Genomic DNA, 16,882 nt, shown 5'->3' with positions numbered 1-16,882 from the left:
ATATGTGGGGGGTCGCAAATGCGGGGGCATATCTGGCTATAATGGAGGCGGATATTGGGGGGCACATCTGTCTATACTGGGGGGGGGTCTGATACTGGGCACACATCTGGCTATCTATCCTTGGGAGACTTAATACTGATGGCATGTCTTTTACCTACTGTAGCACTTTGTATTTTTTACTAGAATTGAAGAAAACCTGAGAAATAATGCAATTTTAACGTTTTTCCCTCTTTTTTCCCGCTAAAATGCGCAGAAAAAAAAATTCTCGGGACAAAATATCCCCCAGTGAAAATCTAGTTTATCCTGAAAAAAACCGATATGTACATCATTTACGTGTTGTGAGTAGGGATAAAGTTATTGCTGATTGAATAGGGACATAGCTAAAACGTCAAAACTGCTCTGGTCAATAAGGGGAAAACAAGGTCTGGATGCGAAGTGGTTAAATATAGATATAGAATTTGCTGCTACCTGTGGCAATGCATTCCACATCTTAACTCTTACTGTAAAGAACCCTTTCCTAAATAAATGGCTAAAACGTTTTACTCCATGCGTAGATCATGCCCCCTAGTCCTTTGTAAAATCCTAGGGGAAAAAAGCTCATCCACCAAGCTTTTATATTGCCCTCTGATGTATTTATACATGTTAATTAGATCCCCTCTAAGGCGTCTTTTCTCTAGACTAAATAAACCCAGTTTATCTAACCTTTCTTGGTAAGTGAGACCTTCCATCCCTCGTATCAGTTTTGATGCTCGTCTCTGCACCTGCTCTAAAACTGCAATATGTTTCCTGTAATGTGGTGCCCAGAACTGAATTCCATATTCCAGATGTGACCTTACTAGAGAGTAAAACGGGCAATATTATGCTAGCATCTCGTGTTTTTATTTCCCTTTTAATGCATCCCAGAATTGTATTAGCTTTAGCTGCAGTGGCTTGGCATTGAATATGGTTATTTAACTTGTCGATGAGTACTCCTAAATCCTTCTCCAAGTATGATGTACCCATCTGTATCCCATTTATTTTGTATGGTGCTAGACCATTGGTAAAACCACAATGTGTGACTTTACATTTATCCGCATCCACCAGTATACAGACCACGGCATCCACACCAATATTCCAGTATCCGAGAACACAAAACTTGTTAGAACCCTGAAATGCATTTGTGACAGTCTTTTATGTTAGCTAAAAAGGGGAAGAGCACTGTATACAAATGGATGGAAAAGCTGCGGTTCATCACTGTTGAAAACCATTTCTCATGGCAAGCAGTTAAAATCTAGATGTGCGTACATGAACAGTTGTATGATTGTATTGAGTCCATGCAGTAATTTGCATGTGTGGCAGGGGTTCTGCTACCCAGATCGTCTGGAAGAGACAGTGGCACTCTGGATGGAATTGGAACCATAGTGAGGGACCTACTAGACTGCTGAGGAAGAAGCGCCATGTTACTGCTGGGTTGAATAGCTGTTTGGAACTTCTTGTGTCCCCAAGTGGTTTCCAAGGTTGAGTGAACTGCTACTGCAACATGCACGAGTCTGGACTTGCATGCACACAGTACAGATGCAACCGACCTCTGAACTACTTGGGGACAAAAATACTTTTGAGGAACTGTCCAGGTATATGGCTTTACCGGCTGGCAGGTTTGCTTAAATCTGCTGGAGACTGACGCTATTTAAACTACGCTGCACTTGTGACTGCCTAAGCCTTATGAGGTGTTGTTTTAACGGTGGTTGCTCCCTTGCATGGCACGTGGAGTTCATCGGCGATGGCGTGGTTATGCGCCGATCGCGTGACGAGATCAGACGCCGGCGACAGGCTCCGCCCCCCCCCCTTGCGCAGTATTCCGCCGGCCGTTCGGCAGCGCCTGTGAGTTAGTAGCTCCCAGATCGCCGCATGTACATTGTATAATACGCTTTGTAATGTATACAAAGCGTATTATACAGGCTGCCTCCTGCCCTGGTGGTCCCAGTGTCCGAGGGACCACCAGGGCAGGCTGCAGCCACCCTAGTCTGCACCCAAACACACTGATCTGCCCCCCCGCCCCCTGATCGCCCACAGCCCCCCTCAGACCCCCCCTGCCCACCCCCTAGACCACTGTTTGCACCCAATCACCCCCCTAATCACCCCTCAATCACGCCCTGTGACTATCTGTCATTGCTATTTTTTTTATGCCCTAAACCGCCCCGTGGGGGCTCCTGATCACCCTCCCACCCATCAGATTCTCCCCAGACCCCCCCCTCCCACTAGAGCCCCCCCCTGTACTGTATGCATCTATTCCCCTGTAATAACCCACTGATCACCTGTCAATCACCCATCAATCACCCCGTCACTGCCACCCATCAGTCAGCCCCTAACTTGCCCCTTGCGGACAATCTGATCACCCACACCATCAGATCGCCCGCAGACCTGCCGTCAGATCAACTCCCAAGTGCATTGTTTACATCTGTTCTCTCCTCTAAACACCCACTAATTACCCATCAATCACCCCGTCACCACCTGTCACCCCCTAGCACACCTACCCATCAGATCAGGCCCTAATTTGCCCCGTGTGGGCTCCTGATCACTCAGCCAAACCCTCAGATCCCCCTCAGACCCCCTTCCGATCACCTAACCAGTGCATTGATTGCATCTATTTTCCCCTCTAACCACCCCCTGAGACACCCATCAATCACCTCCTGTCATCCCCCCCTAGCCCTCCTATCCATCAGATCAGGCCCAATACAACCTGTCATCTAAGAGGCCACCCTGCTTATGACCGGTTCCACAAAACTCGCCCCCTCATAGACCACCTGTCATCAAAATTTGCAGATGCTTATACCCCTGAACAGTCATTTTGAGACATTTGGTTTCCAGACTACTCATGGTTTTTGGCCCGTAAAATGTCAGGGCAGTATAGGAACCCCACAAGTGACCCCATTTTAGGAAAAAGACACCCCAAGGTATTCTGTTAGGTGTATGACGAGTTCATAGAAGATTTTATTTTTTGTCAAAAGTTAGCGGAAATTGATTTTTATTGTTTTTTTCACAGTGTCATTTTTCACTAACTTGTGACAAAAAATAAAATCTTCTATGAACTCACCATACACCTAACGAAATACCTTGGGGTGTCTTCTTTCTAAAATGGGGTCATTGTGGGGTTCCTATACTGCCCTGGCATTTTAGGGGCCCTAAACCGTGAGGAGTAGTCTTGAAACCAAATGTCGCAAAATGACCTGTGAATCCCTAAAGGTACTCATTGGACTTTGGGCCCCTTAGCACACTTAGGCTGCAAAAAAGTGCCACACATGTGGTACCACCGTACTCAGGAGAAGTAGTATAATGTGTTTTGGGGTGTATTTTTACACATACCCATGCTGCGTGGGAGAAATATCTCTGTAAATGGACAATTGTGTGTAAAAAAAAATTAAATAAAATCAAAAGATTGTCATTTACAGAGATATTTCTCCCACCCAGCATGGGTATGTGTAAAAATATACCCCAAAACACATTATACTACTTCTCCTGAGTACGGCAATACCACATGTGTGGCACTTTTTTGCACCCTAACTGCGCTAAGGGGCCCAAAGTCCAATGAGCACCTTTAGGCTTTACAGGGGTGCTTACAATTAGGCACCCCCCAAAATGCCAGGACAGTAAACGCACCCCACAAATGACCCCAGTTTGGAAAGTAGACACTTCAAGGTATTCAGAGAGGAGCATAGTGAGTCCGTGGCAGATTTCATTTTTCTTTGTCGCAAGTTAGAAACTTTTTTTTTTTTTTTGTCACAAAGTGTCATTTTCCGCTAACTTGTGACAAAAAATAAAATCTTCTATGAACTCACCATGCCTCTCAGTGAATACTTTGGGATGTCTTCTTTCCAAAATGGGGTCATTTGGGGGGTATTTATACTATCCTAGAATTTTAGCACCTCATGAAACATGACAGGTAGTCAGAAAAGTCAGAGATGCTTCAAAATGGGAAAATTCACTTTTGGCATAGTTTGTAAACGCTATAACTTTTACCCAAACCAATAAATATACACTGAATGTTTTTTGTTTTTTTTTATCAAAGACATGTAGCACAATACATTTGGACAAAAATGTATACAGAAATTTTACTTTATTTGAAAAATGTCAGCACAGAAAGTAAAAAAAAATCATTTTTTTGACAAAATTCATGTCTTCTTTGATGAATATAATAAAAACTAAAACTCGCAGCAGCAATCAAATAGCACCAAAAGAAAGCTGTATTAGGCCTGGGGCACACTGAGCGGATTTGGATGCGATCCGCCGGCCGCATCCGCCTGTAAATCTGCTTGGCTAATGTATTTCAATGGGCTAGTGCACTCCGGCGGTTTGAGGTTTTTAGCAAACTGCAAACGTGCCTCCTGCTGCATGTTTGCGGTTTGCTAAAAACCTCAAACCGCCGGTGTGCACCACACATTGAAATACAATAGCCAAGCGTTTTTACTGGCTGATGCGGCCGGCGGATCGCATACAAAATCCGTTCGGTGTGCACCCGGCCAAATATCGTCTCTCTGCTCCAAAATCCGCTAGCGTTTTGACGATCTGCTAGCGGTTTTGGTGTGCACTGGGCCTTAGTGACAAGAAAAGGAGGTAAAATTAATTTTAGGTGGTAGGTTGCATGAGCGAGCAATAAACCATGAAAGCTGCAGTGGTCTGAATGGAGAAAAAGGCTCTGGCCCTTAAGGGGGCGAAAAGACTGTGGTCCTCAAGTGGCTAAATTATTTACATCTCATTGACCATCCCTATTCACTAATTCACTAGTAGAAATTGTAAATGATATGCAAATTCCCTCTTGTATGCAAATTGGTACTGAGCCAATCCATTTCAGGAAAAATTGAATCTGATTGGCCCACGTCCAAGATGCATAGGGTTTGCATGAAATTTTACATACAAGCCCAAGACAATTAGTGTCTCATTGACCAGCACCTATTAAAAAGCAGTTCCAAAATTAAAAGCAGCCATTTCAAGGGCAGTAAAATAATTTTGTCAGGAAAGCTACTTCTAGGATGATTCCTGCTTTTTTACATTAGGGCACTACTTTTTTTGACATCATTGTGTACACTCCTGGTATAGATTTTGCAAACCATTGTATTACTTGCTGATGTTTTGTCACATGCAGTCTCCATCAAAGTTTCCTATTACAGCAATAATGGTTTTGTGGAATTGCATCTGTAAGTGTATTTCTTTCTTTTTTCTGCAGAGTCACAGTTGAAAGATAATCCTGCCTTCTCAATGCTTAATGACTCTGATGACGATGTAATATATGGGTAAGATCTTTATTTCAGTTTAGATTCTTGGGCCTATATCCAATTCAGTTTTCCTCCTTAGTTTTCTCCTAGGTGATATTTTCAAACGAGTCTATAAAATGCATTTTAATCCAACAGCAAGCAAAGAAATACTCAGAATATTTTAGATAGTACTTTTTCACAAACTTTTTCAGTTGTAAAATGGTGACAAATTGTAAAGAGAATATGAAAATTATCTCCTAGGAGAAAACTCTGGAGAAAGTTATTTGCATATGGGCCATGATGTCTTTATGTACATATGTGTTAAGGTGGCAATACATACACCATTTTTTGTGGCCCAATCGACCGACCATCCAGTTCTGCAACAAGCATGCCAAATGGATGACTCCACCGATTTCAGGCCCAGATCGGTTAAAATAGATTGATCGTTTTATGCTGGAATAATCTCTGTCCCACATGGTCGATCGAGTGCGAGGTTGTAACAGCCTTTAATGTTGACAGACTCTGCCTACTTTGCCACCCCAAGTGTAAATGTCCCCCCTCAGTGCCTGTGCGTTGTAAAATCTCACCTGTCCAGCTGCCATGACTCTGCGTCGCATCTTACACGCCACGTGGTATGCTCACCACCATGTTGTGGCTAGTGTGATGGTGGTGCTCGGGAGTGTCAGCTGAGGAGGCCGGGAGTCATACCAGCTGGACAGGTGAGCTGTACAATGCACAGGCACCGGGTGGGCATTTCCTTGGGGGGGGGAGGGGGCGGTCAGGTTGGCGGAGTTGGAGTAGTCTTGAGCCAGATTCCTGATCATTTCATGATAAAATTGGGAATTGGTCTGCAGTGTAGGGTCAGCAAACAGATCTCTCTCTTGGTGAGAGAGATCTGTCTCTTGGTTGAATTGCCAATACATTGCTAGTGTGCAGCTCTTGGTTCCTCTAAAAAGATGTGTTTTAGCCATTTCAGCCACGCGGACGTGAGCTTCACGTCCGCAGCCGCAAGTGCTAGAGCCGCGGGGACGCGCTAGTCACGTCCCTGCCGTTTGGGTGGTCTGCAGGCGATCGTGCGGGCAGATGCCCGCGATTGCGCTGCTGCTAGCAGGGGGGATTGGCTGCAGGGGACAAAAGTCCCCTGTGCCAATCCAAGCAAGTCCGCCGTGAATAAACACTGTTTTTGTTCAAAAACAGTGTTTATTCTGTAAAGGGAGCTCCCGCCGCGATTTCTGCTGGTTTCTGCCACCTGATCGTTAAATTTATGGATGGAAACAATGTTTCCATTCATAACCTCCCCGCCGCTGCTGTGATCGGAGGCTTCCGATGGAAGCCTACATCACTTCCCTGGTTACAATGTAGTGATACATTGTATCCCAATTAGCGTACATTGTACGCTAATGGGATTTTTGCTCAGTAGGGACATCTTGTGGCCAAATAGTAAAACACACCTACTGACTTTGGGGAATAAAAATAAATGATTATTTATGTCAAGAGGACATAAATTTTATAATGGGCTAAAAATTTGTGATGGATGTAAAACTGAAAAAGTGCACCTTTATTTCCAAATAAAATATTGTCCACATACATTACTCTAAGGGTATAATTTTAACGTTGAAATAACCAAGACAAATGGCCAAATAAAATGTGTGGATTTTAGTTATGGTAGCATTAATTATTTTAAAACTGTAATGGCTGAAAACTGAAAAATTATTTTTTTTTCAATTTTTTTCTTATTATTCCCATTATAATACATTTTAGATTAAAATAATTCTTAGCATAATTTATCACCCAAAGAAAGCCTAATTGCTGGTGGAAAAAACAAGGTATAGATCATTTCGCTGTGATAAATACTGATAAAGCTATTGGGGAACGAAAGGGAGAAGCGCTGACAGGTGAAAATTCCTCTCGTCCAGAAGGTGAAAAATCCCCGCGGGCTGAAATGGTTAAGAGGAAGTGTGCATGCACGCATCCAATTTTGATACGCCAATTTTAACATGTACATGTAGTATGAGAGCTTGCCTACACAGTCAATAGTATTTAAAATCTGTAGGCCCTATTACTACATGGAAGTGGTAAAAGTGGTTGGCCAATCAAAAGTGGATGTGTGTGCCAGGCTTTAGGCCCCGTGCCTGAGCGGACAGATCTGTCTGTAAATGCTCTGAAGTTTGGAAAAGACACAATAACTTTACTCATACACAATAGGGGTGCGTCTGCTTACAGGCGTGTAGTGGGATGGCTTTCTTTTTGGAGCTGCAGCAACAACTTGGAGTATCATTTTGCCTGTCTGCGCCTAGCCTATGCCCACTTTACTATGATATTTTCATAAAGCATGACCTCGGTAAATCTAAGAAATACAGCTTCCTGGGATAGATCAGATGATGGTTAGACTCTGGCTAAAGTGTGTTTAGCTATATTTGCAATATCAGTCCAATCCAGAAAAAAAGCCGCGATCACAATCCTCATATCCTGCTTGTTCCCAAGTAAGAGATATAAGATTACCCTGTACAATAAACTTTATATAGTACAGTACTGCATGATCTGAACCACCCAGTGATTCACTTTCAGGAATGGTGCAATAAAGGGCCTCCACCAGAAACACTATACTTGGGGGGTAATGTGCCTCGCCCCCTTAGTGGGTCACTCTCACCGGATCCCCTCTTGTGTCTAAGCGTATCAGCCCTCCAATTTGGGCACCGCACCTTAAAACCAAACCTTTAAAAGTACAAAAGCGGGACTCGCATAGCGTAAAACCTTCACAAATGTATTGCTAGAGAAAGCATAAAATATGCGTACCAGATATAAAAACAATGAGCGCTTATCTGTTGGTGCCAACCACCGCCGCGGACGGATCCTGCTGCACACACAGTCCCCGCTAGCTTCACTTCCTCGATGCGTCCCACGTGACTCCCAGGCTCCGCCCTACGCTTTTTGTCAAATGACTCATTAGGAGGCCCTTTATTGCACCATTCCTGGAAGTGAATCACTGGGTGGTTCAGATCATGCAGTACTGTACTGTATAAAGTTTATTTTACAGGGTAATCTTATATCTCTTACTTGGGAGCAAGCAGGATATGAGGATTGTGATCGCGGCTTTTTTTCTGGATTGGACTGATATTGGAGAATATATGTGTTCTTGCGGAGCCTGCGTATCCCCTACCTACTGGTGAAATTGTTATTTACTAACAATAACTGTGTTGTGGAGCGCTAGCCTTTACCTACAGGTACTCTTTGTAAACTATATTTGCAATATGTTGCACTAGTATATGCCTGGAATAATTTAGGTCTGAGGGTTTATTGCCCAATAGAAACATGTAAGGATCTAGAGGCAAGGTATTATTATTATTTATTGGATTTATAGCGCCAACATATTTCAGAGCGATGTACAATAAAATAGCTTACACACCACACAATACAGGTAATGAGCAATAAGATGCACATTGCCAGATCCTACAGTGGAGTGGTGGTACCAATAAGACAAGCTCACATTATTCTGTGGGTAGAGTGCAAAGGGTTATAATCTAAAGGTAATGGTAAGAATGGCAGTGGCTTTGTGCCAAATGGCTTTTAAAAATGCAAAGGCCTTTGGGAACAGGCACCAGATGCGCCATAAAGTGCCCTGTAATGGGCAGCCTTTAAAACATATTTGGTTAGGTTGGATTGAGTTAATGTAGCATAGAGGGTGTGCAATTTGATAGACATTTCTAGAAATAAAAAATAGGTGCTATATTTTAGTCAAGGTAAGGCAGCAAGGCAACCATCTGACTGGGGATAGCAGTTGGTTTGTGTCATAAGACCATTTTAACTGAATTTATAAGCAGGGCTGTGGAGTCTGTACAAAAATCATCCGACTCAGACTCCTCACTTTATGAAACCACCAACTCCGACTCCAGGTACTAAAAATTGCTCCAACTCTGACTTCACAGCCCTGTTTATAAGTCCGACATGCCAGTCCTCAAATCATTTCAGCATACATGTATGAAATGAGATCACAACTGAGAGGTATGGTTCTTCACCAAACTTCAAAACCTGTATAGTATCAGTTTTGAGAAAGTGGTGAAATACTCCAATACCCGTATTTACTCGGTACTCTTTTTACATGCACACTTTTGCATTCAAGGGTATCAAATGCTTACGCCATGTCAAGAGAATGCAATGAGAATTTTATGGGAGAGAAAGTATATTGTTGGTAGTTAATCAGTTTCTTATATTGTCTGTGACCCGTCTCTTTATGGGTTAGATAGTTGGTTAGTTTGGTTGAAAAAAGACATTCGTCCCTCAAGTCCAACCAGAAGTAAATAAATAAAACACCATCCTGAACCTGCACATATACCAGTTGATCCAGGGGAAAGCAAAAAAACCTTACAAGGCATGGGCCAATTAGCAGGGGAAAACTTCCTTCACGACTGCAGATGGCAGTCAGATAAATTCCTGGATCAACTCTTCTGTGAATTACCTAAAAAGTATAGCCATGAATGCCCTTCAATGCAAGGCTCAGTTCAGAAAAATAAGTGAATCACTGCCAGTAGGGAAGTCAATACTTAATAATCAATATTGAGCAATGAGATGGGGCGATTCATTTTTAGGTTTAAAAGGATCGTGGTTGGGTTTGCGTGGAACTGCTATAGTGAATTTAGGAAGGAGTGTGTGTCCTAATACATGATTTATAGAAAAAAAGGCCATCTGGACTGGGTGCTTTAGCATTTTCAAGTTTAACTTTTAAAATGTTAGTAAAAGGTGAGCTCAGTTTATTGATGGTCAGAAGTTAGGGCTACTTTTGCTGTCTGCTTGCACAAATTATGCAGTGATGTTTTGCTGCCAGAATTAGAGGGGGTCAAAACAAAGGTTAGCATACACAATTCATAAACGTTTGCTACCCACAAGCTGGAGTCCATACAACCCATAGGGTTAAAGGATGATTGTTTACAGGCACAGTTCATCAAACCAGTTGGGTAGCGTCCTTCCAGAGTGCTATTCACGGGCTTGCAATGTTTCTGCACCTTAGAAGATAAAAATCCTAAAACAATCATCGCACAGACTTGATTAGACCAGTTACAAAAGGAGCCTCCAGAACCGTAAAGCACCGTGCCAGCTTTAAGGGATCCACCTGGTCTAAACGTAAACCCTTCACCTCTAGAAGAATCTTGCTCACCTCATGCTTCACAGTAGGCAAGGTGTTCATAGGCCTTGTTCTTCCTCCTTCAAACATAGCGTTGATCCGTGGGCCCAAACAATTTTGTTTTATCAGTCCACAGAACACTACCCCAAAAGTTTTGGGATAGTGTTCTGTGGACACAAAATTAGAACAGTTTGGGCCCATGGATCAACGCTATGTTTGAAGGAGGAAGAACAAGGCCTATGAACACCTTGCCTACTGTGAAGCATGGCGGGGGGTCAATCATGGTTTGTGGCTGTTTTGCTTCTGCAGGTACAGGAAGCTTCAGCGTGTGCAAGGTACCATGAATTCTCTTCAGTACCTGGACATATTGGATGAAAATGTGATGCAGTCCGTCACAAACCTGAGGCTTGGGAGACGTTGACCTTTTAACTGCACAATGATCCCCAAGCATACCTCCAAGTCCACTAGAGCATGGTTGCAGATTAAAGGCTGGAACATTTTGGAGTGGCCATTGCAGTCACCAGACTTAAATCCGATTGGGAACCTCTGGTGGTTGCAGCACGCAAGCCTAAGAATATGACTGAACTGGAGGCTTTTGCCCATGAAGAATGGGCTAAGATACCCGTGGATCGCTGCAAGACACTTGTGTCAAGCTATGCTTCACGTTTAAAAGCTCTTATAACTGAAAAAGGATGTTGTACTAAGTGCTAAGAATGAATGTCACTTGGGGGTTGAATAAAACTGATAATGATGTGAGCACAGAAAAGACATTTGTGGTCATTTCATTATAAATGTTAGATCTGTCTGACTTACAAGTGCCTTTCTGATTTAATTGAAATGATCAAAATCAATGTCAAACTGGCCAAAACACTCAATTTCAGTGTGGGTTGAATCATTTTGAACACAACTGTATATGGAATATTTTTGAATTGATGTGACCGCAAACGAATAGTTCCATCAGAGGATAGGCGCATAGTGAAGGGGCTTTGTTTTATCCTATATAATAAAACTCCTGTGTCTCTGAGGACGCATCGGTAGGCGTGTTGCCGGGTTTAGCGGCCATGGCCTAGCACCCGTTTTTTAACGGATAAGCCTTTTTACTAGTAGGCACAGTAATTATGTAAGCAAATGCATGCAATGTGTATAGCTCAAGTTAATGGAGTGTGCATTTCTCATCAAATGTAGAAGTTTGTTCATCTAAATAGTACATCGTAAATATACTACATTTTCCTCTCTATTCGTTTTTCTTTCAACAATTCTCATATCATTATTAGTGCAGTCACTTTGGATTAAATGACTCACATCTGGGCAACTGCTAACTTTCAAGGTTGATAGACATTTATTTGGGTATCAAACCAATGCCATTTACACATTTACTTGGCCTGAAAGGTGGAGCAGGGTGAGAATTGATTGCAAAAGAAACAAATAACCATGTGTTTAAAAAAAAAAAAAAAAAAATTATATTGCGCTCTTCTCCTGGCGGACTCTGCCAGACTCTGCGCTTTGCCAGAGCTGCAGCCACCAGGGCACGCTCTATAGGCAGTGGCAGTGTTAGGGAGACTAGCCCAAGGTCCCTTACTGAATAGGTGCTGGCTTACTGAACAGGCAGAGCCGAGATTTGAACCCAGGTCGCCTGTGTCAGAGGCAGAGCCCTTAACCATTACACCATCCAGCCACCACCATTGTTTTATTGATTTAAGCTAAAATATAAATGGAAGGTTATTTTTTCATTTTGTTTGATTGTTCTGATTTATGCTGTTTCTCAACACATTGGTAAAATGTTACCAGATTCTAACATATACCTGCATATTTTCAGGAGTGACTATGAGGAAATGCCTCTTCAGAATGGCCAAGCGATAAGGGCAAAGTATAAAGAGGAGTCCGATAGTGATTGAGGGTACTGGGATCATTCCGGTGGAAAGCCTTCTTCATGTGTAGGAGTCATTTCTCTGGGTGGACTATTTCTTTTCACCAAACATCTATTCATCATGGAATGCTGCTTTATCAACAGAAGATTTTTGTTTTATATGTAATTTTTCGGATGACCAAATCTTGATATGGGGAGCCTTGAGGACAAAAATCAGTTTCTTTGATTTATTCACCCGAAGCTACCATCCTACATGTGCAAAAACCCATCTACAAAACAGCAAGTTCTGTTAACTACCGTACGCTTTTGAAGTCTTCATTGACAGTCATTTGCAAATGCAGATGAGATGTTTATATTTTATTGGATCCAATACTGAATTCTCAAGAAAACTGTGTTTAAAAAAGAAAATGAGAAATTGTTGGGTCTTTTTAAGTACTGGTGTAAACATCATTCCATTCATTGTTTATTAAATGGTATAAATACGGTTTACATGAAGGAGTTTTTGCAGAGGTGATTTATGCTATTGTGTTGGATTATGGTAATATGCACTAATTCAAAAGGGACATTTTTAAAAAATTTTTTAAGTTAGAAGTAATACCTCTGGCCAGCTAATTAGATTTTTTTTTTTTGGGGGGGGGGGGGGGGGGGGTCATAGATTGCCAACCCATTTATATCAGGTGCTCAACTTTTTGTGTTTTCTTGTTTTCTTTTTAGCGTGATCCTTTGTGCCATCTTGTTTGGTTTTTGTTTGTTTTTTCTTCTTTTTTGGGGGGCGAGTTATTCAAAAGGCATGGAATGTTTTGTGCAGTGTTTGATGTTAGTGTAAATATGAGGTCTAATACTTCAGGTACTGTGATGTTTCAGCTGATTATTTTTAGGGAAAATTATTTTTGTGAATCGTTGTGGGGCAGAGATGTTCCTTTTTCAAAACATACTCGAAAATCTTAATTTTCTTTATACTCCTACTTGTTCCTTGATCACATTCAGCAACCATGTCAATATGGTTTTTGAAGGGTTAATAAATTGCAGGCTCTGCAGTTGTGTGCCTACAGCCTGTGTTTTTTTCTTCCTTTTTTTTTTTTTTTTTTTTTTACTAAATGCAAGATGTTTTGGATTTAATGCAATGGTTCTTTCTGTGGGTGCACCTAACAGCACCTAACTGCAGTTGCCAGTCGCTAATTTAGGAGGCTTAAAGCAACCATCTTTACTGAGGTTTGTTATGTCCCAGGTGAGGGTTGAAAACATTTGACAACTGATAGTAGAATTTTTTTAGGAAGCCTAGGCAAGGTTTCCTGAATTGCTTAGTTTATCCAGTGATGACTAACTTGTAGAGAAACCATAAGTATAGTTTCACATATCCAGCAGTGTGATTGTCCTGTAGAGATCCGTGGCAGGATGATCGGCACCGCACCATGTCCCCTATACACATTACCCTGAGGCTGAGTGTGCCGACAGGGTAATATGGGTAGTGGTGCCCCCCGGTCTGTGACGTACTCCTTGCTGGACAGAAAGTAGTAAACTCTATTACCTTCGCTCTGTGCATCCACACCCCTACCGCGATCACTTGTACACACTTAGCACATTGTCATAGACTTGCATTGCTGTATAATCCATGCAGTAGGCACTGATCATGTGTCAACGCACTGCAGAGTTTGCAGTGGGCTTGCAGCGATTTTATGACGATCTGCAGCAGGGGAGAGTACTGCAATGCATGTAGTGTGAAAGTAACCTAAGGCTGCTTTCCCAGTGCCGTGTTGCGGTGCATTGCATCAGACAATATAATCGCATTAATAAAATGTTGCAATTCTATTGTAATGGTACTATTCACAGCGTTGCGTTAGCAGTGCATTGTGACAGATCCATTGGGCATGATGCAGTGCATTATTCCATAAATGAAGGATATTTTTCATTGACTATATGCGTCACTGTATATGACGCAACATGTGCATACTGTGTGATGTAACTTTTTCCGTCTATTGCGATGCCTTCTGTTTTTTTTACAGGGAATGTAGCGCAACTTCCGGATGTGAAAGTAGCCCAAGTTTTGGTCCATTGATTCGCAGCTGGTAATAGCTTTCTTTTGAGAATAATTTTGCCTTAACTCTGTTAATGTTAAAAATCTGTCTTCCTATACCCACCACTTCCTTAAAAAGACACACTGATTAAATGCCATTTTAGAATTATCTAGTCCATGGCAACATTATTTCAGATTTCTTATTGAAACACAAGGATTTCTGAAGTGAAAGCAGAATGCTATCTCCCAGAACAATTGGAATCCATCATTTCTACTAAAGAGATGTTACAAGCACATATTGACCATTCTCCCAGACTCTTGTACAAGTGACATTTTATATGTTATGGGTATAATGCTGAATTCCAGGCACACAGCTAAATACGCATAATAAACACAGTATATGTGGTATGTAAAAAGGTTTGAAATTCTGGCTAGCTAGTCCTGTGATGTTGTCCAGCTCTAGTCAGTCTATCCAAAGACACAGTGACCAAGCTAATCCTCTTAAGTAAATGCAGGCAGGTCAGGATACTGACATTAATGCTGGGCATACACGGATGGATTGTTCCTTATCAATCGAGCCGCTGACTGCTCGATTGATAATATCCGACAAGTCCGATGACCCGCCGGATCGATTCCCCGTGGGCGGACAATAGCGGTGAATCAAGCGGAAGATAAGGAAGTGCCCGTGGGAATCGATCCGGGCAGCCATGGGGACACGGCGTGAGTCAATCCAGCGGCTTATCGAGCCGCCGGTCGACTCTTGTATGCCCAGCATAAGGCAGTATTACAGTGACAGATCATTGTAGTCTCTCTAGTGGTAAGGAAGTACAGTGGGGCCCCACCTCTTCCCCAGAAGGAAAGCTGCAGTTCAGGGATTGCATGAGGCAGACCCTTAAAAAAAAAAAAAAAAAAAAAAAAAAATTCTCACCTCAGACTTCTTCCAGCCCCTAGAAGTCTGTTAAGTCCCGCGCTGCGGTACCGCTCCGAGCCAGGACTCTGCTCTGAACTCTGGAAGATCACGGCTTGGTCGGTATCTTCTGCGCATGCCGTGTTCGCATAGTTATCACACTCCTGTTGCCGGGAGATGTCTGAACTTGTGTAGTTCAATTCTCTCTGAACCGCACAAGCACAGAGCTCTCCTGGCAGTGGGATCACGAGAGGTGCAAGGTGCGCCCATGCATGCGCAGAAGATCCCGGCCATGGGTTGTGATCTTCCAGAGGTGAGAGCGGAAGCCTGGCTCGGAGCCGAACCAGGCTGTGGGACCTAAAAGACTTCTAGGGGCGGGAAGAAACCAGGTGAGTTTTGTTTTTTTTTGTTTTTTTTTTAAATAGCCAAATGTATCCTTGAATAAACTTCAAATTTGACTTGGTTCACCCGTGCTTGTCTTGATAAACCTTAAACTTGCCTACAGCAGTATTATTAGATGCTTGCTACTGATATGTACAATGAAATTCAAGGAATGAAATACAACTAGGAATAACACTGGGTAATACATTATAGTACAAAGTAAATTATAATTGTTGCTCTGAAAATAATACATATGTCTCTTTGCTCTTCTACTGCTGCTTATGCCTTGAATCTGTGATTACTGCCTCCTGAAATATTAACTTTTTACTAACCGACTCTTTAGCATTGTAGTGATTACATACATTAAGCAGTTTTTGTATTTTGATGAGGGGGGTGGGGGAATGTGACATTTCTTATGTAATGTACATGTATGCTTCAGCCATGTAGGGGCACCTGTCGACTGCAGCACTTTCATTTTTCTTTTTATTGATTTACTATTTATTATTGGGATTCTTTTGATCTTTTATGTTCTTCCTTTCAGGTGATGTGTTTTAACAAATAAAGTGTGCTTTATTTTTACCACATTGTGCTGTGTTTTTACCAGCTGTATTTAAAATGTAGTAATTTTTAATGAAATCGATCAAATACGTTTTTTTTTTTGGGGGGGGGGAGGGGTTTGCCTGAAGGTTAGTTTTTAAAGTGGATCTGTGTTAAATCTGGCTCCATTGAGTTGATTCACTAAAAGAGGGGCGCAGTCAGTGCACAACAATATTATAAGGACTTGCACCAGCAGAGTACCATGCATTGCACAGCTGGCGTGATCCATGATATATGGGTAACGTGAGCAATATTAACGTAAGGTTGATGTGAATTCTGCACGTTTACTTATTCCTACTTCCAGAGCTATTTTGGGGAAATTGAGTCTGCTGAGAGCTTTACCAGGTCTTCCATTTGTGCGGATAGGAGAAGGGGGAATGTCTGTTATGTGACCATACATTAGGGAGAGTGATATGTTGGCAGGAAAAATGGCAATGCCCTGCCTCCCAACACCAGAGAGTCAGATGACCAGGTGTGGATTTGTGAGAAATAGCTATAGCTATCCTCCCATTGGACTTTAGGCCAGCATTCCCTCCTACAAAGTCTGGTGTAGGGGGAATCAGTGATTATGTCAACAGATGGAGTTCCCCGAAGACCTTTAGAGATCCGCCGGGCGGATCGCTCAAACTCACTCTTATCAAGCGAACGACAGTCTGTACACACGCCCGATTTAGCAGGCGAATGACAGAACGACGCGACGTTCAAACGACCCGTCGTTCGCGGAAATCCAACGTGTGTATGGGCCTGTAGTTTGTAGAAAGGGATGGTA

At 42.4% G+C, this 16,882-nt stretch overlaps 1 protein-coding gene across 2 annotated transcripts in view; it reads left to right on the top strand.

Moving 5' to 3' along the window:
- Positions 1 to 12,701, top strand: part of TMEM181 (transmembrane protein 181) — a 155,226-nt gene extending 142,525 nt beyond the window's left edge. For both annotated transcript variants that reach the window (XM_068231847.1, XM_068231848.1), the window contains exons 16-17: positions 5,201 to 5,267; positions 12,164 to 12,701. In XM_068231847.1, the coding sequence (XP_068087948.1) occupies positions 5,201 to 5,267; positions 12,164 to 12,242 (146 nt within the window). In that variant the 3' untranslated portion in view covers positions 12,243 to 12,701. The remainder of the gene's footprint in view (positions 1 to 5,200; positions 5,268 to 12,163) is intronic.
- The last annotated feature ends 4,181 nt before the right edge of the window (positions 12,702 to 16,882 follow it).

This window comes from Hyperolius riggenbachi, chromosome 4, assembly GCF_040937935.1.
Source record: "Hyperolius riggenbachi isolate aHypRig1 chromosome 4, aHypRig1.pri, whole genome shotgun sequence".
Taxonomy (NCBI): domain Eukaryota; kingdom Metazoa; phylum Chordata; class Amphibia; order Anura; family Hyperoliidae; genus Hyperolius; species Hyperolius riggenbachi.
Note: the sequence above shows the minus strand (reverse complement) of the source record. Positions and strands in the feature narration are given on the sequence as shown.